At 42.4% G+C, this 27,013-nt stretch overlaps 2 protein-coding genes across 2 annotated transcripts; both read right to left on the bottom strand.

Annotated features, from left to right (window-relative positions):
* Positions 1–756: 756 nt before the first annotated feature.
* On the bottom strand, positions 757–7,308 carry LOC311127127 (eosinophil peroxidase-like). Its single transcript, XM_084158892.1, has 13 exons — positions 7,279–7,308; positions 6,822–6,981; positions 5,975–6,159; positions 5,702–5,834; positions 5,359–5,488; positions 5,033–5,239; positions 4,520–4,883; positions 3,065–3,225; positions 2,587–2,845; positions 2,304–2,474; positions 1,865–2,102; positions 1,474–1,750; positions 757–1,363 (listed from the first exon to the last, which is right to left on the bottom strand). Exons 2-13 carry the CDS (start codon positions 6,977–6,979, stop codon positions 1,349–1,351), a joined length of 2,298 nt encoding a protein of 765 aa, XP_084015018.1. The 5' UTR covers positions 6,980–6,981; positions 7,279–7,308; the 3' UTR covers positions 757–1,348.
* A 6,273-nt stretch (positions 7,309–13,581) lies between these two features.
* On the bottom strand, positions 13,582–25,395 carry LOC311127448 (eosinophil peroxidase-like; the record flags this gene model as incomplete). The annotated part of the gene is made up of 12 exons (XM_084159286.1): positions 13,582–13,767; positions 13,968–14,271; positions 16,153–16,390; positions 18,175–18,345; positions 18,443–18,701; positions 18,919–19,079; positions 20,230–20,593; positions 23,446–23,652; positions 23,772–23,901; positions 24,124–24,256; positions 24,397–24,581; positions 25,238–25,395. 12 exons carry the CDS (start codon positions 25,393–25,395, stop codon positions 13,582–13,584), a joined length of 2,496 nt encoding a protein of 831 aa, XP_084015412.1.
* Positions 25,396–27,013: the final 1,618 nt, after the last annotated feature.

The raw sequence follows: 27,013 nt of genomic DNA, 5'->3' as shown, positions 1-27,013 counted from the left end.
ACTGTAACTTCTGCAAGATTCGTAAATGGTGCTTTCAATGTCTGGTCAGAACACCTGTTTCACATCAGAATCCGGAATTCTCTGCCTGGAGAACCAAACGCCCTAAACATCCACAGTGTCTGGAGAAGCTTTACAGACCCTGGTGAAAGTTTGTCGTTTATGTAGTCCAGGGATAGGATGAAGGTTGATGTGCGGTGAGTCTCCATCCCTAGCAGGGTCTCCAGACAGTTTGAGGAATTCATTGACCAAGTACTCATTTGCGAAATCCCTGCAGAACTCCCAGTTTGCAGACTGGCTCCCCCCAACCAGACAGCAGATTACTGGACGGGCAACCAGCACAGCAACAGCCACAAACGGAACACTCCCATGACACGCACAGAACTTTCCTATTCCATACTTCTCTAAACTGATCAATGCACACACCATATAGCCCACCTACTTAAGAACTCTAAAGATGTATTTTCTAAAGCTGCCACCCCAAAGCTTGTCTTTGTAGTATTGTTGTTTTGTATATATTGCATATTTTACATTGTATTATATCGAAAGTGTTTTGCTAGTTTAGGATTTTACTATTTAATAATTATTTATGATTGATGTTATGATTGTAAATTGGTGTACAGTTCCGTTTATGACTTTGAGAAACCAATAGAACTTACTACATGTACTGAACAAAAATGATCTGCACATGCGTTTGTTGCACGTGACAGGCAACTTCCAACTTCTTCTTCTATGGTATAATGGCGGTCCGCAAACAAATGAGGTTCATTTTTATTTTCATTTTCTGATGCAGTACATATTTATACAATTAGACATATTCAACATATTTCAATCAAATGAAATATTTGTTAAATAAATCATAAAAAGCAGTAAAGGAAATAGGAGTGCAGTACACATTTAAATCATTACACAATTCAGGAAGTGCTTCAATTAACAAAGTCTGATGATAATTGATTTGAACATAGGCTACGAATATAACCTAATACTGTTACATTTGTTGATAAATAAAATTATACAAAATGTGCTACTAGAACTACTAACTGATTTACAGTAGTCCTACATGTTCAGTGCCAATGTATATTTTCAAGTTAAGGTGGTGTGTATAGAGGAATTCAGCAGTAGTTTCCTTTTCTGTTTAGTAACTTTATAATTTGTAAACATTTTGATTTGCATTCCTTTACACAAATCAATGGATTACAATTCATATGGTAGGCTACTCCTTGAATATTTGTCATGGAATGAATCAACACAAAAAGTGACAGTAACAAAGGAAGTTTTTGGCCAGCTGGACAGAGAAGGCGGAGAGCTGCTGGATGGCGTTGCTGCTGGGTCCCTGGGGTCCGGGGGGTCCTCACTTCAGGGGGATCTAGAAAGGAATACAGAAAAATAGGGTGATTTTTGGAGATAGGGGTGGATGGGTTGTGGATGGATTAAATGTCACCTCAGTGCAGAAGTATTGAGTTATTAACCAATTACCTCATTGTCCTGGTCCGACTGCTCCAGCTCCTGCTCCTGCTCCTGGTTCTGGTCCTGCTGTTTGGCCTTAGTCGGATTCACCCTCCAGGCATTGAGGTTTAATTGTGGGATACGGTTGCAGTTGACGATACCGTTGGTCTGACGATTGTAGATCTTGAAGGGGTTACGGGTGACTTGTAGAATGCCAGTGTTGTCACAGATGATCCGAGCCAGAGAGGCACATTTCAGGGCAGCCCTCTGTGCCGAGGTAAAGATGCCTGGGTTTTCATACCACAGCCTGGGGATCAACAAGCATGATGAGGACATGAAACACACATGCATACTCTGACAGACAAACACACACTCGAACAACCACTCCCTCTCACTCACACACACACAGACACACACACACCTGTCTCCCTGGCGGATCCTCTGGAACTGGGTGGCTATGAGGCAGGCGAAGAGAGGCCCGACGCGGCCTCCTCGTACAAAGGGTTCAGCCACGCCCCCCATCCACACATCAATGTTAGCTGGGGTGCCGTAGAGATCCATCAGTCTGCGGGCCAGGTTTCTGTTGTTCAGAACCACAGCCAGCTGAACCTGGTTCCTAGGAGTTGAGAGTCCACAGTATTTTCGCCAAGCATTGTAGCCTAGGTTGGGGGACAGAAAGAGAAGAATGAGTGCATGGAACAGATTGATATAGCTATTTTGAGGAAGACAGAGAGATGAAGGACATTTTAGAGTTGATGTTAACATGTGTAAAGGATAAGCTGGGATATGAGTATAATGGTATAGATGTGTTTATCTGTGGTATCAGTATAGTATATAGAGGGGATAAGGCAGGTGTGTACCAGGCAGGCCATGGTCACGTCCACGCTGCATGTTGAGGGAGCCCAGGTCCAGCGCCAGATGTTGTACGAACTGGAAGAGTCTCTCCCTCAGAGCGTTCACCATCATGTGATCCTGGGTGTTCAGCTTAGCAGGCTGACCCACCAGACCTCGGATCAGAGGGTCGATACCACCTGAAGGAGGACAGAGAGAGAATTGAATATTTAAATGTTTAACCTTTTCCACCATCAAAGTTAATTAGTTAACAACTGGCAAGGGGTCTACAAAGTATCTCCCACCACTCACCCTCAAACACCAGCCTCCAGGGGCTGAAGAAAGCCTTGAACAGAGGCACACTGGGGAAGTTGGCATTTTCCCTGTAGTTGCTGTCCAGGCGGGACAACATGGGCTGGATGGCCAGGTGGGCAAAGCGGTACGCTGCTGTAGCAAACACGTTGGCAATGCTGGGATCAATCTTCGCATCATAACCAGGGTAACGGCCGAGCTGGCGGGCCATGATGTCTGGGCCCACGATGTGCGGCAGGTAGTCCCGGAACACAAACACCTAGGAGGGATTGAGAGGAATAGAGTGAGAGAGACACAATTTTAGGTGTCTATGTGATAGGGAAGCTTTGTCAGAGTGAGAATATTCTAGAATATTTCCATGTGTAAGAATGAGAAGCAAAGGGAAAGAGAGTGTGTGTTAGAGAATATGCACTGGACAAGTAGCGGAGAGAAGGAACTGACACCATGAGTATTAGTGATATGTGTCTATTTGTGGTACCTGGGTGTAGGCGCCCATGATCTTACGGGCCTCCTGATAGAGTGTCTCAGCATCCCATTGTGGGTTGAGACGACGCAGGGCACGGGCCAGACGGTTGTGCTCACGCATGAACATTGTGTGAATAGATGTCAAGGCTATGTTCTCATCCACACGGACATCACCTGGCAGACAGAGACTTACTTGTTTGTCTGTGTCTGGGCAACTACAGTGGGGGAAAAAAGTATTTAGTCAGCCACCAATTGTGCAAGTTCTCCCACTTAAAAAGATGAGAGAGGCCTGTAATTCTCATCATAGGTACACAAATTGAGAAAAGAAAATCCAGAAAATCACATTGTAGGATTTTTTATGAATTTATTTGCAAATTATGATGGAAAATAAGTATTTGGTCACCTACAAACAAGCAAGATTTCTGGCTCTCACAGACCTGTAACTTCTTCTTTAAGAGGCTCCTCTGTCCTCCACTCGTTACCTGTATTAATGGCACCTGTTTGAACTTGTTATCAGTATAAAAGACAACTGTCCACAACCTCAAACAGTCACACTCCAAACTCCACTATGGCCAAGACCAAAGAGCTGTCAAAGGACACCAGAAACAAAATTGTAGACCTGCACCAGGCTGGGAAGACTGAATCTGCAATAGGTAAGCAGCTTGGTTTGAAGAAATCAACTGTGGGAGCAATTATTAGGAAATGGAAGACATACAAGACCACTGATAATCTCCCTCGATCTGGGGCTCCACGCAAGTTCTCACCCCGTGGGGTCAAAATGATCACAAGAACGGTGAGCAAAAATCCCAGAACCACAATGGGGGACCTAGTGAATAACCTGCAGAGAGCTGGGACCAAAGTAACAAAGCCTACCATCAGTAACACACTACGCCGCCAGGGACTCAGATCCTGCAGTGCCAGACGTGTCCCCCTGCTTAAGCCAGTACATGTCCAGGCCCGTCTGAAGATTGCTAGAGTGCATTTGGATGATCCAGAAGAGGATTGGGAGAATGTCATATGGTCAGATGAAACCAAAATAAACCTTGTGAAGACTTACAGAAAACGTTTGACCTGTGTCATTGCCAACAAAGGGTATATAACAAAGTATTGAGTAACTTTTGTTATTGACCAAATACTTATTTTCCACCATAATTTGCAAATAAATTCATAAGAAATCCTACAATGTGATTTTCTGGAATTGTTTTTCTCATTTTGTCTGCCATAGTTCACGTGTACGTATGATGAAAATTACAGGCCTCTCTCATCTTTTTAAGTGGGAGAACTTGCACAATTGGTGGCTGACTAAATACTTTTTTTCCCCACTCTGTTGTACATGAATTGCTTTAATTAAAAGGAAGTGAAGTTACTGGAAGAAAATGTTGAGCAGAGGCCTCATTCTGTTCTTTAGACTTTCACTTAAATATACATTGGTCTATACTCCTCAGACAAACAGAGTTAAAAAGCTAACCTGCAAGGAAGCAGGGCACCTCCTTCGCATTTGTGCTGTTGGTGACTCTCTGGCGGGTGGCACACATGTTTCCCGTCACATTTGTGAAGGGTAGCAGTTCGCGCCCTTTGTCCTTGTACTCTTTGTTGACACGCAGCAGGCCCCCATCGTTGGTGAGGTCACGGAGGTCACGCGCCAACCCCTCCTCAGAGCCGTACACCTGCCCCAAGTCCAGGAAGGCCGTGAGAGCATTGATCTGCTCCCTCTTCTTGGCCACACCACCGAAATTGAAAGCAGACTCTCCGGTGCCGCACACGGGCGCTGATCGGAAGACCGGGATGCAGCTGTCTGGGCCAGTGGGCAAGCGTGGGTCTCTGGGAGGAATCTGTTCATGGAGGAAACAACAGAAGTTGAAGACCTAATAATCCATGGACCATGGATAGAAAAGGGCAAGATATACAGAGATGACTATATAGGCATAGTGCCTGCTCTAAGTGTAAGTCTGTGGTATGTGATGTGAGAACTGTGACTGACCTGGATGGGGAAACAGGGTTCGGAACGTTCACAGCTCTCGTCACAGTCCAGGCCGTTGCTGAAGGAGCGGATGCTGGGGGAGAAGGGCGTGAACGTCAGGTCATGGTCATTCCACTGGCCAAAGAGGGTGACCATGTGTGTGAACTCGCGATCGCACTCAACACCTGTATCATTGGTTGCCAGGATACGGTTAGAGACCTCCCTTACCTGCACACAGGGAGGGAAGGAGGGAAAGAGGGAGAAGGATAAATACAATTATGTTACTGTATATAAAACTTGTGGTGACATAGTAGCAGTTATTCCAAATATATTTTTTCTCGTCAAACCAGAGGGAGCATAAAGTTGTTGTAGCGCGTGTTTCGGTCCCAGCCATTGGGTTGAGAGACCCCATTGTCATACTGAGCAGGCAGCCAACGAGTGAAGGGTGTATTTGAGGCTCCAAGACGAGGGTAATTCCTGATAAGCATGAAGAAAATACACACCAGAATTTAGAAACTTCACTTGAGGAACTCAAGGGACATGACCTTATCTCCTGCAGCCTATGCACTCAGCCAGTCCTCAGACATAGTGTACACGAACATGAACATCCCCTTACATTCCACCCTACACAACTTCTGTGTGCAAGGCTTTCAAATTGTTGTGTAAACCCGCCAGCCCTGGTGCTCTTACAGGTTGTTGCAGACGCTGGTGGCTGTGCGGTACTTGTTAACATTGGGTGTGGTGTGGCAGGAGGGTTTGCTGACACGAGCTGCACAGCCAGTTACCCGGACAATGGTGTCTAGCTCCTCTGGTGTGAGCAGGTCTGAGAAACAAGAGCGAGGGATAAGAAAGACTTGTATGTGTACTTATTACCACTGTGTGTCTACATCTGAGTGAATATGTATTCTGAATTTCTCACAGAATGAATGTGTGTGTATGTATGTATGACGGTGTGTGACTGACCTGTTGCGTTGAGCGAGCGTTTGTGCAACCTGTGCGTGCTGTGGACTTTCTCATGGATCAGTCTCAGGGTGTTCTCCAGGTAGTCTGCAGACCGAACAGCAGAGCGTGTGTCCCTGGCAGGCTGCTTCAGGAGACGCAGGACATCTGAGGGCCTGGTGGACTGTCCACGCACTCTCTCCAGACTCCTGAGTTATGGACAAGAAGCTGACAGAGTTATGAACAGAAACATGGCCCTGCAGTTGAATAAAAACTCAGTGTAGAGGAAGATTTTGTATTAAGGCCATACAAATGTAATTAAATGTTTAACAGATGCCCCTCTTCCTTTCCTAAAAAATAAAATACAAATACAAATCTGAAAAATTGAAAAATGTACTGAAGAATTGCATGGTTATGGCAAGAATTATATCGAGATACACAACTTCCTCTCTGATTGTGGCTGAACTATACCTCTTTAAGGCTGCCTCAAGAGGCTAATATTTCTTGATTAGGTTGCTCAGTGTTGAACTAAGGTTACTATAGAACTTAACATGAGGGTCTACAAAAATAATTCTCTAGCCTCACTTTAAAAATTAAAACAAATATGTTAATTATTTCATAAAATGGGTATGGCCTAATCATTAGAAATGATTAGAAATTGAAATGATAAAATATAAATTATGAAACTATTATTATTTTCTAAAGGAAATACAAAAAGTAAAATAAAGGGAAATAAGGAGGAATAAGAAAGACTACCGTAATAAATAAATAAAAGTAAATCCATCTCTTAGACTGAGTGAGAAAATGTTGCTAATTGCACACAGTGACACTAGTGCTGCTATCTACAAAGACAACTGTCAGATTCACCCACTTTTCTCTGGAGTACTTGTAAGCTTCATCTACGAGTCTCTTTGCCTCCTCCACTGAACTTTGAATGAAAGGGCCACCCAAACTTTCCTCTGTAGACAGGGCTGGCTGGCTGAACATCATGCACAACCCTAATGCCAGGAGGGAGGGAAACGGCTTCATCTCTGAAAAGCAAAAAGGGGTTCATCAGATCTTCTTTTGAAAAACCATGCTGCTCTCTGAAATCTAATGTGCTAATCCTTATGCCCTTAGCTCTTTTTCAGATAGTGTGAGAGATAACTGTTCTCTTCTCAACTGCAGAGACATCTCTAAAGAATTCACAAAATACTACTTTTCACAATATTAATAACACATTCATAGTACATGGATCAGAATTACCATGGATAACAGAGAAAAAATGTAACCTGATTAATAGACAAGAGTGAAACATACTGCATAAAATGTGTATACAATAGTCTTACCTTTGTTTTAACAACCCTTGTTGCGAAGTCAACTCTTGTCTGAAGATGTATGGTGCTCTCTCTAACTGTTCTATTTATAGTAAATGTTGCAAAGCCTCGCCTCCTGTCATCTGTCATTTCACAGGTGGGGTGTCTGATTGAATTTTGTACAGTGCCTTCAGAAAGTATTTATACCCCTTGATTTATTCCACCGTTTGTTGTGTTACAGCCTGAATTCAAAATTGATTAAATATGTTTTTATCTCTCACCCATCTACACACAATACCCATAATGACAAAGTGAAAACATGTTTTTAGAAATGTTTTCAAATGTATTGAAAATGAAATACAGAAACATCTCATTTACATAAGTATTCACACCCCTGAGTCAATACTTTATACAAGCACCTTTGGCGGCAATTACAGCTGTGAGTCTTTTTGGGTACGTTTCTAAAAGCTTTGCACACCTGGATTGTATGATATTTGCCCATTATTCTTAAAAACATTCTTCAAGCTCTGTCAAGTTGATTGTTGATCATTGCTAGACAGCCATTTCAAGTCTTGCATTGATTTTCATGCCGATTTAAGTCAAAACTGTAACTAGGCCACTCAGGAACATTCAATGTCATCTTGGTAAGCAAGATGACATTAAATCAGTGTAGATTTGGCCATGTGTTTTAGGTTATTGTCCTGCTGAAAGGTGAATTTGTCTCCCAGTGTTTGATTGAAAGCAGACTGAACCAGGTTTTCCTCTAGGATTTTGCATATGCTTAACTCTGTTCTGTTTCTTTTCATCCTAAAAAACTCACTAGTCCTAGCTGGTGACAAGCATACCCATTCCATGCATGGAAATATGAAGAGTGGTACTCAGTGATGTGTTGTGTTGGATTTGCCCCAAACATAACGCTTCGTATTCAGGACATAAAGTTTATTTCTATGCCACATTTTTTGCAGTTTTACTTTAGTACCTACAGTGGGGAGAACACGTATTTGATACACTGCCAATTTTGCAGGTTTTCCTACTTACAAAGCATGTAGAGGTCTGTAATTGTTTTATCATAGGTACACTTCAACTGTGAGAGATGGAATCTAAAACAAAAATCCAGAAAATCACATTGAATGATTTTTAAGTAATTAATTTGCATTTTATTGCATGACATAACTATTTGATCACCTACCAACCAGTAAGAATTCCGGCTCTCACAGACCTGTTAGTTTTTCTTTAAGAAGCCCCCCTGTTCTCCATTCATTACCTGTATTAACTGCACCTGTTTGAACTCGTTACCTGTATAAAAGACACCTGTCCACACACTCAATCAAACAGACTCCAACCTCTCCACAATGGCCAAGACCAGAGGGCTGTGTAAGGACATCAGGGATAAAATTGTAGACCTGCACAAGGCTGGGATGGGCTACAGGACAATAGGCAAGCAGCTTGGTGAGAAGGCAACAACTGTTGGTGCAATGATTAGAAAATGGAAGAAGTTCAAGATGACGGTCAATCACCCTCGGTCTGGGGCTCCATGCAAGATCTCACCTCGTGGGGCATCAATGATCATGAGGAAGGTGAGGGATCAGTCCAGAACTACACGGCAGGACCTGGTCAATGACCTGAAGAGAGCTGGGACCACAGTCTCAAAGAAAACCATTAATAACACACTACGCCGTCATGGATTAAAATCCTGCAGCGCACGCAAGGTCCCCCTGCTCAAGCCAGCGCATGTCCAGGCCCGTCTGAAGTTTGCCAATGACCATCTGGATGATCCAGAGGAGGAATGGGAGAAGGTAATGTGGTCTGATGAGACAAGAATATAGCTTTTTGGTCTAAACTCCACTCGCCGTGTTTGGAGGAAGAAGAAGGATGAGTACAACCCCAAGAACACCATCCCAACCGTGAAGCATGGAGGTGGAAACATCATTCTTTGGGGATGCTTTTCTGCAAATGGGACAGGACGACTGCACCGTATTGAGGGGAGGATGGATGGGGCCATATATCGCGAGATCTTGGCCAACAACCTCCTTCCCTCAGTAAGAGCATTGAAGATGGGTCGTGGCTGGGTCTTCCAGCATGACAATGACCCGAAACACACAGCCAGGGCAACTAAGGAGTGGCTCCGTAAGAAGCATCTCAAGGCCCTGGAGTGGCTTAGCCAGTCTCCAGACTTGAACCCAATAGAACATCTTTGGAGGGAGCTGAAAGTCCGTATTGCTCAGCGACAGCCCCGAAACCTGAAGGATCTGGAGAAGGTCTGTATGGAGGAGTGGGCCAAAATCCCTGCTGCAGTGTGTGCAAACCTGGTCAAGACCTACAGGAAACATATGATCTCTGTAATTGTAAACAAAGGTTTCTGTACCAAATATTAAGTTCTGCTTTTCTGATGTATCAAATACTTATGTCATGCAATAAAATGCAAAATAATTACTTAAAAATCATGCAACGTGATTTTCTGGATTTTTGTTTTAGATTCCGTCTCTCACAGTTGAAGTGTACCTATGATAAAATTACAGACCTCTACATGCTTTGTAAGTAGGAAAACCTGCAAAATCGGCAGTGTATCAAATACTTGTTCTCCCCACTGTATTTGATCATAGTATTTGATTCCCTGCATGATTATTGTCCTGCTGTAGCAAACTGGCTCAAATTAAGACTACATCTATAGCTATAGTCTGTGGTCACCATGCTTTTGCTTAATGTTGTTTCCACACACAAACTGTTACTTGAGAAAGCAGCCTGCATAGGGAAGTTTCAGTACAAAGGTAAGGTCATTAACCCTTAACATGACTAAGGACATTTGAAATAAAACAGCCACACCAATGCTTTGGACCTGGTTAAGAAATTCAAAAATGTTCATCCTGATTTCAGAGCGTGATACTTATTGATGTTATCATATGGAGGGTGGCAAGACTTATAGTTTTCTTAATTGTGCAAAGTTACATAGCTTAAGGGATAATTTGCAGCATCACACATAAAGAGGAATTTGTGGTATGTAGTATGCCATCTGTTTTTTCAACCCAAGTTATTATCAGCATAGAATAGAAGAGGTCAACACACCATGAAAATAATGAAGCTATCTTAGTTATTAGTGATGCGCAGGTTGACTCATAACCCACAGTGGGGCAGGTTTAGGGTTCAAAAGCCGGGTTCAATAAAGAGAAAACAATACCTTAAAAAATCCATAAATGTTTAATTCTTAGACAATTTATAGGCTACATTATGGGTTTCTTTTATTATTTTAGGCTATCTGGCATTAGTGCGTAAGCCTATGCATTAGGGCCAAAAGGCGTCCGAATGCTTCCCAGTCGAAACAGTTCTGAAGAGTTTGTGCATATATTATGATGTGACGTTTTTGCTAGTTTTGGAATTCGCTAAGGATTTCTTCGGTTGTTCCGGAACACATATTTTTCTTGGAACAATCCGAAGTCGGTAGCTGGAGTCTATCACCCTTTCTTTGGTGATTGGTAAACAGTAGGGATTCTTCAGTAAAGTCTTTGTTGTAATTTAACGAGAGATCCTTTTCGTGCACATTTTTTTCATTGAGGAATACTGCACAAAACATCTAAGTTAGATGTAAAATTGCGCGACTAAGATCTCCTCTGCAAAACGTCAAAATAAATGACAGATTTCTTGAGTTAGCTTAGATTTAAATATCCTACACGCAAATCGCCAAATGCTTTAGGGAACTGGCAGAAAAAGTTAACGTTGATCCAGAGGCAAAAGGGACAATGTCGGAGTTTAATTCAATAAGAGAAAAGCTGTGAAATGGAGAGTTTAAAATAAAGAGAAGGGAGTGTCAGAAAAGTAATGTTTGTAAAATATTTGGTGAAGTGGTAAAAGAGGATGATAGCAAATTCGACAGTCACAAGAGGGGGACTTCAAATAAGCCTATGGCATGTCAAGGGAACTGTATGTAGCCTACTGTTCAGATGGGTTAAATGGAAACGGAAATCTGGACACTGACTGTAGGTCTATAACCTCTCACACAGCCTTAATATTAACTCCTGCAGAATTAAGCATTTCTTGCAGTAAAATTATACACCAAATGCAGGCAACATTTTGACTTGGGAACAGGAGTGGAGAAATATGATTGATTTCTTTCAGCATCTTGCAACGAATGCAAATGCTTGGTTAGACACCATCTGTAGAGGTGCTATCTTTATCAGCATCATAAAAGCTGTTAGTAGGCTATTTCAACCACACAAAATAGCCTATACATCCAAGCCGAACGGAAATCTTATCAGAAACATATTGGGTCATTTTCACAGCTTTCTATTCCCTTACAACCGGTCAAAATTTTGCACTGAAAATCTTTCCTGTTTTTCTTTTAGTTATTGCATTTGGTCCCCGGTCCTTTGCTCCGTGAAACAAGCAGAGATGTCACAGAAAACTTTACCGGTGTTGGCTGGATTGAAACACTCAATCTATTGATTTATGACATTATTCTGGCATTACTATGGAAATGGTCCCCCCATTGCTGCTATAACAGCCTCCACTCTTCTGGGAAGGCTTTCCACTAGATGTTGGAACATTGCTAAGGGGACTTGCTTCCATTCAGCCACAAGAGCATTAGTGAGGTCGGGCACTGATGTTGGGCGATTAGGCCTGGCTCACAGTCGGTGTTCCAATTCATCCCAAAGGTGTTCAATGGGGTTGAGGTCAGGGCTATATGCAGGCCAGTCAAGTTCTTCCACACCAAAACCATTTCTGTATGGACCTCGCTTTGTGCACAGGGACATTGTCATGCCTGAACAGGAAAGGGCCTTCCCCAAACTGTTGCCACAAAGTTGGAAGCACAGAATCGTCTAGAATGTCATTGTATGCTGTAGCGTTAAGATTTCCCTTTACAGGAACTAAGAGGCCTAGCCCGAACTATGAAAAACAGCCCCAGACCATTATTCCTCCTCCACCAGACTTTACAGTTGGCACTATGTATTCGGGCAGAAACCCAGATTCGTCTGTCGGACTGCCAGATGGGGAAGCGTGATTCATCACTCCAGAGAACGTGTTTCCACTGCTCCAGAGTCCAATGGCGGTGAGCTTTACACCAGTCCAGGCGACGCTTGGCATTGTGCATGGTGATCTTCGGCTTGTGTGCAGCTACTCGGCCAAGGAAACCCATTTCATGAAGCTCCCGATGAACAGTTCTTGTGCTGATGTTGCTTCCAGAGGCAGTTTGGAACTTGGTAGTGAGTGTTGCAACCGAGGACAGACGATTTTTACGCGCTACGCGTTTCCACTTCACAATAACAACACTTATAGTTGAACGGGGCAGCTCTAGCAGGGCAACATTTTGACAAACTGACTTGTTGGAAAGGTGTCATCCTATGACAGTGCCATGTTGAAAGCCACTGAGCTCTTCAGTAAGGCCATTCTACTGCCAATGTTTGTCTATGGAGATTGCATGAATGTGTCCTCGATTTTATACACCTGTCAGCATCGGGTATGGCTAAAGTAGCAGAATCCACAAATTTGAAGAGGTGTCCACATGCTTTTGTATATATAGTGTATATAAACCCTGGATTGTTGATGCTATGTATTGGCCAGTGAGAGGCTTTGAAGGTACCGGTTGGTCATATTTGCACCATAGCCGCGGGAAGTAGGGGTGCTGAGGGTGCTCCAGCACCCCCTGAAAAATTTGAATAAAAAAATAATAGATATATTTAAAAATAATAATAAAAATAAAAAATATCAAAAGTAGTGCACTGGGCCTTTACTAGTTCTGTACTAGCGGACCGATATAGCGTCTGTAGCAAGGGATTTTGTTGTTGTTGTCAGCACCCCTCCCCACCCGTCGACAAAATCATTTAAAAAACTCGCAGCACCCACACCCCCAAACTTTATACAGTGCATTCGGAAAGTAATCAGACCCCTTTACTTTTTCCACATTTTGTTACGTTACAGCCTTATTCTAAAATTGATTAAATTGTTTTTTACCCCTTATTATTCTACACACAATACCCCATAATGACAAAGCAAAAACAGGTTTTTAGACATTTTTGCGCATTAATTAAAAAGAAAAAAGAAACAGATGCAGTACACATTTAAATCAAATCAAATCAAATCATTTTTTATTTGCCACAGAGTAGTTTCCCTTTCTGTTTACTAATACATTTACTTTATAATGTTAAACTTTTTGCTATTTTTTCTTCTGTTTGCATTCCTTCACACAAATCAAACACAGTACAATTCTTACAGCACTCCTTGATTTTTTTGTCATAGAATGAATCAACAACACCTAAAACACCCAAAATATCAGTTTGCAGAATGCAAATAAATCTTTTAAAAATCCTGTTCAAAATGACAAGAAGCCTTACTAGTTAATTGACCTTAACCAGCTGCAAGGAGTGCAGCATTCCTGAGAATCAGCTGGCTGACGTAAGGCCATTGACACAGCTCATTGTTACGCCACAGGTCCACGCTGTGAACCGCAGTGCAGAAGAAGGGAAAGTAGTAGATACCAGGTATGGTGCTGGTGGTAAATAACACCCCTGACTCTGTGTTGTAATGCTTCTGCTGTAAGTGTGAGGAAGTTGTCAGCCAGCTGATAAGGCGGACAGCTGCAGGGTGGAGTTGCTGCTAGGACCTTGGGGTCCAGGGGGCCTTACGTCAGGGGGATCTAGAAAATAATACAGAAAAAGAGGGTGATGTTTGCAGTAAGCGGTGGATGGGTTATGCAGAAGTATTGAGTTATTAACTGATGTTGAACCAATTACCTCGTTGTCCTGGTCCGACGGCTGCTGCTGAGGCTGCTGTTGTTGTTGCTGTTGCTGATGTTGTTGCTGTTGCTTCTGAGCCTGATCCTCCTCCTGATTCTGCTGTCTCTCCCTCCAGGCTTGGAGGTTTAATTGCGGGATACTGTTGCAGTTAATGGGTCTGTTCTTACCCTCAGGGATTCTGAATGGGTCTTTGGACACAACTGTAATGCCAGTGTTGTCACAGATGATCCGAGCCAAAGAGGCACGACTCAGGGCAGCCCTCTGAGCTGAGGTAAAGACGCCTGGGTTTTCATACCACAGCCTGGGGATCAACAAGCAAGAAGGGATATGAGCGACACGTGCATACTCTGACAAACACATGCTGGAACAACCACTCTCTCTATTTCTCTCTCTCTCTCACTCTCCATTTCTTTCTTTCTTTCTTTCTTTCTTTCTTTCTTTCTTTCTTTCTTTCTTTCTTTCTTTCTTTCTTTCTTTCTTTCTTTCTTTCTTTCTTTCTTTCTTTCTTTCTTTCTTTCTTTCTTTCTTTCTTTCTTTCTTTCTTTCTTTCTTTCTCTCTCGCTCCCTCTCCTTCTCTCTCTCTCTCTCTCTCTCTCCCTCTCCTTCTCTCTCTCTCTCTCTCTCTCTCTCTCTCTCCTTCTTTCGCTCTCTCTCTCTCTCAATTCAATTTCAATTCAAGGGGCTTTATTGGCATGGGAAACATATGCTTGAATTGCCAAAGCAAGTGAATAGATAATAAACAATAATAAAGGTAATAAAAAGTGAACAGTAAATATTACACTCCAAAAGAATAAATAAATTTCAAATATCATATTATGTCTATATACAGTGTTGTAAAGATGTGCAAATAGTTAAAGTACTAAAGGGAAAATAAATACACATAAATATGGGTTGTATTTACAATTGTGTTTGTTCTTCACTGGTTGCCCTTTTCTTGTGGCAACAGGTCACAAATCTTGCTGCTGTGAAAATTATCTTCCCCAAACCTGAAACTATGCCAGTTAGGCTCTACACCCATTGTAAAGCGGATTAATGTGCTTAATTTTAAGAAGTTATTTGGTCACTTTAGTTGTGATACAAACCTTATTAAAACATATAGGCCTATGGGCTAGGCTACATGATGTGTGGGACTATGATATGAAAAAGTACCCAAAACAAGGCATCATTCACAAGTGATAATATATAATTCACAAGTGATAGGCTAATATTGTCACCCATAAGACTATTCTTGATTTAATCTTGTCTTAACATATACTAAATAATATGTGTGAAATTTGTTTTGATTTAGAATGGACCATTATCATGCACCTGTCTCTAAACAGGGGCAGGGGAAAAAATACATGTAATCTATGCTGTTCATTTTCATGCCAGCCAGGTAGGCTATACTCCTGTTGTAAAGAAAAGCAATGTGCTTAATATTAGGAAAGTTGAGAAATAAATATAGTAAGCCTATAGAAAGCTGATGGGATCCTCCTCTTTTTAATAGAGGCCATCACTCTGTTTTCTCACGCAATTGCATAGCCTATAGAAATGTTGCGCAACATTAGCTCATTGGCTCTCATTAAGTGTTTGATTAGATTTCCGATTACATTTGCATTGATGTCAGAGTGATTAGAGGGACAATAGAATGCTGAGTACCAGGCAGTTAGCAAGTTTGGTAGGCTACTAATGACCATCAGAAGCATCAGAGCTTGGAGAAGCCTAATTACCATGACTGGTCACATGGAATTTGACTGCCTTCATGACTCGTGACTGCTGGTGCGGCGATAATATGGTCACCGTAACAGCCCTATATCTGACTAAGATCATAACATGGTGTCAGAAGTGCTTTAAACTTGTCAAATATAAGACAGGAGAGATTATTTCACAGAAAATAATAATGTTCCTTGAGTTTTGCCTCGTCATTGAGTAGAGCAGCACAGACGGAGCCGTTGCTATGGATAATCACAGACGCAGAGCCACCATTAGCAGCGCGCATGCAGAGCGCGCAGCGCGCAGGGAGCAAGTGACAGAGAGAGGAGCAGCTAATGGATTTACTAATGGAGGAAGTTATTTCTGATTTCGGGTTTCAGGCAGGGCCTTAAATCTGGCAGAAGCAATCGGGCCTGGGTAGGGTAGGGCCTGACCGTCTCAGGCTTAAAATTCATGCCTGTGCAGGGCTCTAACACACATACATACACACCTGTCTCCCTGGCGGATCCTCTGGAACTGGGTGGCTATGAGGCAGGCGAAGAGAGGCCCGACGCGTCCTCCTCGTACGAAGGGTTCAGCCACGCCCCCCATCCACACATCAATGTTTGCTGGGGTGCCGTAGAGCTCCATCAGTCTGCGGGCCAGGTTTGTGTTGTTCAGAACCACAGCCAGCTGAACCTGGTTCTTAGGAGTTGAGAGTCCACAGTATTTTCGCCAAGCATTGTAGCCTAGGTTGGGGGACAGAAAGAAAATAATTAGTGCATGGAACAGATTGATAGAGCTATATTTAGGATGAGAAAAATGAAAAATATTAATCTTGTAGGCAATATTTCCTCCCCAACAGATTTGGTGTCAATAGATCTACTCTGCTGAAAAAAACAGCATAGACTGGTCATGCTGGTCACCAGCCTTCGCTGTGTTTTGGACACTGGTGTAATAAAATCTAAATAAAATAAAACATGTATTTGTCACGTGCCGAATACAACGGGTGTAGACTTTACCGTGAAATGCTTGCATCACAACGATGCAAAGTAAAAATACAAAAATAAAATACACAACAATGGAGGTATATAAAGGGAGTAGTACCAAATCAATGTGCAGGGGTACGAGGTAATTGAGGTAGATATGTAGATGAAGGCAGGGTAAAGTGACTAGGCATCAGGATAGATAATAATAAAAGTAAATAAAGAACAGAGTAGCAGCAGCAAATGATGAGTGTAAAAGTGTGTGTGTATGTGTGTGTGTGTTTGCGTCGTATGCGTTTGTGTGTTACGTGTGTGTGCGTATGTAGTGTGAATGTGTGTGGGTTTTGTGTGAGAGTGTCAGTGTAGTGTGTGTGAGTGTGTATATTGTGTGTATATATATTCTTGTGAGTGTGCGATAGGGTCAGTGCAGATAGTCAGGGAACCATTTAATGAACTATTTAGCAGTCTTATGGCTATTAAGCAGTCTTATGACTTGGGGGTAGAATCTGTCTCGGAGCCTGTTGGTCCGAGAGCCGATGCTCCGGTACCGTTTGCCGGATGGTAGCAGAATAAACAGTCTATGGCTTGGTGACTAGAGTCTTTGGCAATTTTTCGACCAGCCTTCGCTGTGTTTTGGACACTGGTGACCAGTGTACCACCATATGCTGGTCACCAGCAAAACCAGCATCAAACTGCTTAATTATTTAAGCCAATACATTAAATAAATCATAATTGCTTACTTTGAGGACCTAGTTTTTCCCTAATACAGTGGCCACATCAGGCCTGCAAGTCACATTATGCTGGCTTGCAAAGTGATGTTTAATTCCTATTGGAATCCAGCCAGAGTGGGGATATCCAAATGTTTAAACTTTTATTCAACCACAATCTGCATTCAGAATGACTGCCCGGGTTAGAAAGATTAATAAATGAGACTACCTAAACACTCTAAAGTGGAACAACCATCTCAGTAACAGATGCAATAAGTCCAACTAACAGATTGGATTAGTTTAGAATGTATTTATCTTTGTGTAGTATAACATTCATTAATCAATCAATGTACATATTGAAACAAACAATTCTAAAAATCTAACTGCAATAGAGCATGCTGGGAAATATGATAATGATAGGAGTGGTTTTGCCAGAACAGCTTGATCAGCTAGCTAGAGCATAATGGACCAGCATAGACCAGCATGGACCAGCTTGGTCACAAGCATACCAGCATCACCAGCATACCAGCATAAGATGGTCACCAGCAAACCAGCATACCAGTATGAGCTGGTCACCAGCACACCAGCATACCAGTATGAGCTGGTCACCAGCACACCAGCATACCAGTATGAGCTGGTCACCAGCACACCAGCCTAACCAGCTAAACTATGATGGTCAGACCAGCTTGACCAGCAAAGACCAGCATGGATAAGAATAGACCAGGATGGACCAGCTTGAAATGTTTTTTTCAGCAAGGTATGTAAAGGATTAGCTGTAAGTATAACGTTAGAAATGTGTTTATCTGTGGTATCAGAAAGGCGGTATAGGGACGTGTGTACCAAGCAGGCCATGGTCACGTCCACGCTGCATGTTGAGGGAGCCCAGGTCCAGAGCCAGGTGTCGTACGAACTGGAAGAGTCTCTCCCTCAGAGCGTCCACCATCATGTGATCCTGGGTGTTCAGCTTAGCAGGCCGACCCACCAGACCTCGGATCAGAGGGTCGATACCACCTAAAGGTGGACAAAACGAGAATTGAATATTTAAATGTTTAACCTTTTCCACCATCAAAGTTAATTAGCATCCCTATGAGTATCTCCCACCACTCACCCTCAAACACCAGCCTCCAGGGGGTGAAGAAAGCCTTGAACAGAGGCACACTGGGGAAGTTGGCATTTTCCCTGTAGTTGCTGTCCAGGCGGGACAACATGGGCTGGATGGCCAGGTGGGCAAAGCGGTACGCTGCTGTAGCAAACACGTTGGCAATGCTGGGATCAATCTTCTCATCGTAACCAGGGTAACTGCCGAGCTGGCGGGCCATGATGTCTGGGCCCACGATGTGTGGCAGGTAGTCCCGGAACACAAACACCTAGGAGGGATTGAGAGGAATAGAGTGAGAGAGACACAATTTTAGGTGTCTATGTGATAGGGAAGCTGTGTCTGTGAGAATATTCTAGAATATTTCCATGTGTAAGAATGAGAAGCAAAGGGAAAGAGAGTGTGTGTTAGAGAATATGCACTGGACAAGTAGCGGAGAGAAGGAACTGACACCATGAGTATTAGTGATATGTGTCTATTTGTGGTACCTGGGTGTAGGCGCCCATGATCTTACGGGCCTCCTGATAGAGTGTCTCAGCATCCCATTGTGGGTTGAGACGACGCAGGGCACGGGCCAGACGGTTGTGCTCACGTATGAACATTGTGTGAATAGATGTCAAGGCTATGTTCTCATCCACACGGACATCACCTGGCAGACAGAGACTTACTGGTTAAGCCAAATAGTGATTGAGATGAACATCATACACATTGTTTGTCTGTATCCAGACAACTATTGTACATTAAAGTCAAATAATTACTCTAATTAAAGTTCTCTCTCTTTGTGTAATTCTGTTCCTTAGACTTCCTTAGTCCCATTGCAGTCAAAAATGTGATTTTCCTGTGTTTTATATATATTTCCACACCGTTAAATTGTGAACATGATAATGCCCTTTTAGTGTAAGAGCTGTTTGAAAAGACTGCCTGAAATATCCGCCTGTTTTGATGGCATTGAGTTTTGGTGATTAGTTAATAGACCAATAAGAAAGAGAGTTCCAAACCTCTCTGCCAATAACTGCAAGTTTTCAGTTTCCCCCTACCCACTCAGACCACTCCCAGACAGTCCTAGCAAAATTATTGCTTGAGAAATTGGTCTTGGTAAGAAGCTATCTTTGTTTATTTTTTAAAATGTTGATTGAAAACAATCACAGGAAGGTACTTAATTGTTGCCCAGAAGTTATATGATATTGAGAAAAAAAACGGCTGCATTGGGCCTATAACCTAAATATATACTTTCACTTAAATATACACTTATTGTACAAAATGTTAGGGACACCTGCTCTTTCCACAACATAGACTGACCAGGTGAATCCAGGTGAACGTTTTGATCCCTTATTGATGTCACCTGTTAAATCCACTTCAATCAGTGTAGATGAAGGGGAAGAGACAGGTTAAAGAATGATTTTTAAGCCTTGAGACAATTAAGACATGGATTGTGTATGTGCGCCATTCAGAGGGTGAATGGGCAAGACAAAATATTTAAGTGCCTTTGAACGGGGTATGGTAGTTAGTGCCAGGCGCACCGGTTTGTGTCAAGAACTGCGACGCTGCTGGGTTTTTCACGCTCAACATTTTCCTGTGTGTATCAAGAATGGTCCACCACCCAAACGGACATCCAGTCAACTTGACACAACTGTGGGAAGCATTGGCGTCAACATGGGCCAGCATCCCTGTGGAATGCTTTCAACACCTTGTAGAGTCCATGCCCCGACTAATTGAGGCTGTTCTGAGGGCAAAAGGGGGTGCAACTTAAAATTAGGAAGATGGTCTACTCTTCAGAGAAACAAAGTTAAAAGGCTAACCTGCCATGAAGCAGGGCACCTCCTTGGCATTGGTGTCGTTGGTGACTCTCTGGCGGGTGGCACACATGTTCCCCATCACTTTCGTGAAGGGTAGCAGGTTGCGCCCGTTGTCTGTGAACTCTTTGTTGACACGCAGCAGGCCCCCATCGTTGGTGAGGTCACGGAGGTCACGCGCCAACCCCTCCTCAGAGCCGTACACCTGCCCCAAGTCCAGGAAGGCCGTGAGAGCATTGATCTGCTCCCTCTTCTTGGCCACACCACCGAAATTGAAAGCAGACTCTCCTGTGCCGCACACGGGCGCTGATCGGAAGACCGGGATGCAGCTGTCTGGGCCAGTGGGCAAGCGTTGGTCTCTGGGAGGAATCTGGTCATGGAGGAAACAACAGAAGTTGAAGACCTAATAATCTATGGACCATGGACACACTCTTAGAAAAAAAAAGGTGCTCAGTAGAACCATACAGGGTTGTTCGGTTTGTCCCCATAGGGGATCTGTTTTTGGTGCTGGGTAGAACCATTTGCAGAGCATTCTATCTAGAACCCTCTATGTAGGGTTTTTCAAAGAACCTCATGTATAGGGTTCTACCTAGAACCGGTTTGTGTCAAGAACTACAACGCTACTGGGTTTTTCACGCTCAACAGTTTCCTGTGTGTATCAAGAATGGTCCACCACCAATCAGCCTATTACCAACCCAAATTGTGTTTGATCAGATACAATGCTATTTTACAGTAAACAAATTGACAACAGACTTTCAGCATGCTGATAGGGAAGGACATTCAACAAGCACAGCACTTACACAAATGACTGATGATTGGCTGAGAGAAATTGATGATAAAAAGATTGTGGGGGCTGTTTTGTTAGACTTCAGTGCGGCTTTTGACATTATCGATCATAGTCTGCTGCTGGAAAAAACGTATGTGTTATGACTTTACACCCCCTGCTATATTGTGGATAAAGAGTCTAACAGAACACAGAGGGTGTTATTTAATGGAAGCCTCTCCAACATAATCCAGGTAGAATCAGGAATTCCCCAGGGCAGCTGTCTAGGCCCCTTACTTTTTTCAATCTTTACTAACGACATGCCACTAGCTTTCAGTAAAACCAGTGTGTCTATATATGCGGATGACTCAACACTATACACGTCAGCTACTACAGCGACTGAAATGACTGCAACACTTAACAAAGAGTTGCAGTTAGTTTCAGAATGGGTGGCAAGGAATAAGTTAGACCTAAATATTAAAAAAACTAAAAGCATTGTATTTGGGACAAATTATTCACCAAACCCTAAACCTCCACTAAATCTTGTAATGAATAATGTGGAAATTGAGCAAGTTGAGTTGACTAAACTGCTTGGAGTAACCCTGGATTGTAAACTGTCATGGTCAAAACATATTGATTCAACCGTAGCTAAGATGGGGAAAAGTGTATCCATAATAAACCGCTACTCTGCCTTCTTAACAGCACTATCAACAAGGCAGGTCCTACAGGCCCTAGTTTGTTGCACCTGGACAACTGTTCAGTTGTGTGGTCAGGTGCCACTTAGAAAAATTGCAATTGGCTCAGAACAGGGCAGCATGGCTGGCCCTTGGATGTACACAGAGAGCTAACATTAATAATATGCATGTTAATCTCTCCTGGCTCAAAGTGGAAGAGAGATTGACTTCATCACTACTTGTATTTGTGAGAGGTATTGACATGTTGAATGCACCGAGCTGTCTGTTTGAACTATTGGCACACAGCGACCCATTGTTGTTAAATAACCACAAGGCTGTGCTTCTATACTCTGGCACAGCATATGATTACTTCCTTACTACAGAAGAGAGCCCAGCAAAAGCTGGTCAGACCTGTGGTCTATTGGGCTTGGTATTACTTAACACAGCTCGGACACCCATGCATACCCCACAAGACATGCCACCAGAGGTCTCTTCACAGTCCCCAAGTCCAGAACAGACTATGGGAGGCGCACAGTACTACATAGAGCCATGACTACATGGAACTCTATTCCACATCAAGTAACTGCTGCAAGCAGTAGAATCAGATGTAAAAAAAAAAAAAAAAAAAAATACACCTTATGGAACTACGGGGACTGTGAAGAGACACACACACACAGGCATAGACACATGCATACACACAATAACATACGCACTATACACACACGTACACATGGATTTTGTGTTGTAGATATGTGGTAGTAGAGTAGGGGCCTGAGGGCACACACTTAATGTGTTGTGAAATCTGTTGTAAATGTATTGTAATGTATTTTGTATAACAGCCTTAATTTTGCTGGACCCCAGGAAAAGTAAATGCTGCCTTGGCAGCAGCTAATGGGGATCCATAATAAATACAAATACAAATACCACCCAAAGGACATCCAGCCAACTTGACATAACTGTAGGAAGCATTGGAGTCAACATGGGTCAGCATCCCTGTGGAATGCTTTCAACACCTTGTAGAGTCCATGCCCGACGAATTGAGGCTGTTCTGAGGGCAAAAGGGGGTGGGAGTGCAACTCAATATTAGGAAGGTGTTCCTAATGTTAGGTATACTCAGTGTATATCATATGACCTTTCTTTGACGGCCTAATTACACCCTAACACAGTAGTGTTAGGAATCTCCTGGTTTACAGGCCACATCAGGCCTGAAAGTCACATTATGCTGGCTTGCAAAGTGAAGTGTAATTCCTATTGGAGACCAGCCAGAGTTAGGATATACAACAAGTGGAATTGTTAATCACCCACAACCTGCACTCAGAATGACTGCCAGGGTAGGCAAGGTTGAATACTGAGACTATGGGTGCAATAAATCCAATTACTAACAGATTGGATTAGTTTAGAAAACTGTATGTTATTTATCTTCGTGTAGCATAAAATTAATCAACCAATCAATGTACTTCCAAAAACACAGACATTACAGTAAAACAAACAATTCTGAAAATCTCTCTGCAATAGAGCATGCTGGGAAATATTATATATGGTTCTATGTAAAACCCTCGTTGCCTTCCAAATAATCCTTCTTGCCTTCCAAAGAATCATCAAAGAACCCGTTCTTCTGACCAAAACGGTTCTTGGTAGAACCCTATCCCTCCGCAAAGAACCCGTTTGGAACCCTTTTTTGTAAGAATGTAGAAAAGGGCAAGATATACAGGGATGACTGCATGCAGTCATTGTGCATGCTGTAAGTGTAAGTCTGTGGGATGTGATGTGAGAGCTGTGACTGACCTGGATGGGGAAACAGGGTTCGGAACGTTCACAGCTCTTGTCACAGTCCAGGCCGTTGCTAAAGGAGCGGATGCTGGGGGAGAAGGGCGTGAACGTCAGGTCATGGTCGTTCCACTGGCCAAAGAAGGTGACCATGTGTGTGAGCTCGTGATCGCTCTCTACACCAGCATCATTGGTTGCCAGGATACGGTTAGAGACATCCCTTACCTGCACACAGGGAGGGAAGGAGGGAAAGAGGGAGAAGGATAAATATAATGATGTTACTTTATATATAACTTGTGGTGACATAGTAGCAGTTATTCCAAATATATTTTTTCTCGTCATACCAGAGGGAGCATAAAGTTGTTGAAGCGCGTGTTTCGATCCCAGCCATTGGGTTGAGAGACCCCATCGTCATACTGAGCAGGCAGCCAACGAGTGAAGGGTGTATTTGAGGCTCCAAGACGAGGGTAATTCCTGATAAGCATGAAGAAAATACACACCAGAATTTAGAAACCTCACTTGAGGAACTCAAGGGACATGACCTTATCTCCTGCAGCCTATGCACTCAGCCAGTCCTCAGACATAGTGTACACGAACATGAACATCCCCTTACGTTCCACCCTACACAACTTCTGTGTGCAAGGCTTTCAAATTGTTGTGTGAAAGTATTCAACCCGCCAGCCCTGGTGCTCTTACAGGTTGTTGCAGACGCTGGTTGCTGTGCGGTACTTGTTAACATTGGGTGTGGTGTGGCAGGAGGGTTTGCTGACACGAGCTGCACAGCCAGTTACCCGGACAATGGTGTTTAGCTCCTCTGGTGTGAGCAGGTCTGAGAAACAAGAGCGAGGGATAAGAAAGAGTTGTATGTGTACTTACTACCACTGTGTGTCTATATCTGAGTGAATATGAATTCTGAATTTCTCACAGAGTGAATGTGTGTGTAGGTATGTATGACCGTGTGTGACTGACCTGTTGCGTTGAGCGAGCGTTTGTGCAACCTGTGCGTGCTGTGGACCTTCTCATGGATCAGTCTCAGGGTGTTCTCCAGGTAGTCTGCAGACCGTACAGCAGAGCGTGTGTCCCTGGCAGGCTGCTTCAGGAGACGCAGGACATCTGATGGCCTGGTGGACTGCCCACGCACTCTCTCCAGACTCCTGAGTTATGGACAAGAAGATGACAGAGTTATGAACAGAAACATGGCCCTGCAGTTGAATAAAAACTCAGTGTAGAGGCAGATTTAGTATTAAGGCCATACAAATGTAATTAAATGTTTAACGGATGCCCCTCTTCCTTTCCTAAAAAATAAAATACAAATACAAATCTGAAAAATTGAAAAATGTACTGAAAAATTGCATGGTTATGGCAAGAATTATATCGAGATACACAACTTCCTCTCTGATTGTGGCTGAACTATACCTCTTTAAGGCTGCCTCAAGAGGCTAATATTTCTTGATTAGGTTGCTCAGTGTTGAACTAAGGTTACTATAGAACTTAACATGAGGGTCTACAAAAAAAATTCTCTAGCCTCACTTTAAAAATTAAAACAAATATGTTAATTATTTCATAAAATGGGTATGGCCTAATCATTAGAAATGATTAGAAATTGAAATGATAAAATATAAATTATGAAACTATTATTATTTTCTAAAGGAAATACAAAAAGTAAAATAAAGGGAAATAAGGAGGAATAAGAAAGACTACCGTAATAAATAAATGAAAGTAAATCCATCTCTTAGACTGAGTGAGAAAATGTTGCTAATTGCACACAGTGACACTAGTGCTGCTATCTACAACTGTCAGATTCACCCACTTTTCTCTGGAGTACTTGTAAGCTTCATCTACGAGTCTCTTTGCCTCCTCCACTGAACTTTGAATGAAAGGGCCACCCAAACTTTCCTCTGTAGACAGGGCTGGCTGGCTGAACATCATGCACAACCCTAATGCCAGGAGGGAGGGAAACGGCTTCATCTCTGGAAAGCAAAAAGGGGCGTTCATCAGATACCGTCCTTAAAAAAAACATCCCACTGGGCACACCATGTCATTTCAGTGTGGATAATTGGGTCATATTTGTTTGAGACGTTGATCAATAAGATTTCAACCAATATTCACCCATTCAAAAAGACAGCCAGAAGTTAGTTGAAATTATCTCTATGCTTTCAACCATCTAAAAGCACAACTGTCTATCACTGCGCTTTCTACCCCCAAGCCATAACAATTAATCAAATGGCCACCCGGACTATTTACATTGACACCCCCCCATCCATTTGTTTTTACACTGCTGCTACCCGCTGTCTATTATCTATGTATAGTCACTTTACCCCTACCTACATGTCCAAATTACCTTGACTAACCGGTACCCCCTGTATATAGCCTCGTTATTGTTATTTTATTGTGTTCATTTTTATAATTTTTTACTTTCGTTTATTTGGAGAAAAAAAATCTTAACTCTTTCTTGAACTGCATTGTTGGTTAAGGGCTTGTAAGCATTTCATGGTAAGGTCTACACCTGTTGTATTCGGCGCATGTGACAAATAAAGTTTGATTTGATTTGATTTAAAAGCACACTAAAGTTCAAATGGGAATACAATGTCAGATGTTTTGTTTATTTATACAACAGATTCATGTGTTATTGCTGTTCTGTTCAACGCAACCAAATACCAACATTTGAAGGACATTTATCTTCTACTTGGATAGTTCCATCTGTGCCACTGACTCAATCTGGCTTTAATTCCAGTTTGTCTACAAATTAATAATTTATATGTGGATTCACATCTCCATCTAATATTAAAAAAAAAAAAGTTAAGTCTAAGTTAAAGAATAGGACTACAGCTGCATTGCATGCTGTTTGGGGTTTTGGGCTGGGTTTCTGTATAGCACTTTATGACATCTGCTGATGTAAAAAGGGCTTCATGAATACAATTTGATTGATTGATTGATTGACTAAATCAAATCAAATCAAACTTTAAATGCAGTAAAAAAAATTTAAAAAGATGTTGTCCTATTCTTTAACTTATATTTTTGGTTGAGATGGAGACGTGAATCCAACATATAAGCTATGAATTTGTAAACAAACTAGAATTAAAGCCAGACTAAGTCAGTGGCGCAGATGTAACTATCCTAGCAGAATGTTGATATTTGGTTGTGTTGACAACCAAACACAATTCAATATCACTAAATATCATTACATTTGAAATCAACCGGAGCTTGAAACCCTAAGCCTATTGTATTGTCTATTTTTAGTTGAATTCTGGTTTGAATTTCATCAATAGCTGTTGATTACTTTGCAAACGCTATACACCGAGTATACAAAACATTAAGAACACCTGCTCTTTCCATGACATAGACTGACCAGGTGAATCCAGGTGAAAGCTATTATCCTTTATTGATGTCACTTGTTAAATCCACTTCAATCAGTGTAGATAAAGGGAAGGAGACAGGTTAAAGAAGGATTTTTAAGCGTTTAGGCAATTGAGAAATGGATTGTGTATGTGTGCCATTAGGAGGGTGAACGGGCAAGACAAAATATTTAAGTGCCTTTGAACGGGGTATGGTAGTATGTGCCAGGCGCACCAGTTTCTGTCAAGAA

The sequence above is a fragment of the Coregonus lavaretus genome (assembly GCF_964263955.1).
Source record: "Coregonus lavaretus genome assembly, chromosome: 4".
In the NCBI taxonomy this organism is placed as follows: Eukaryota; Metazoa; Chordata; class Actinopteri; order Salmoniformes; family Salmonidae; genus Coregonus; species Coregonus lavaretus.
This window is presented reverse-complemented; position numbering and strand designations above follow the sequence as displayed.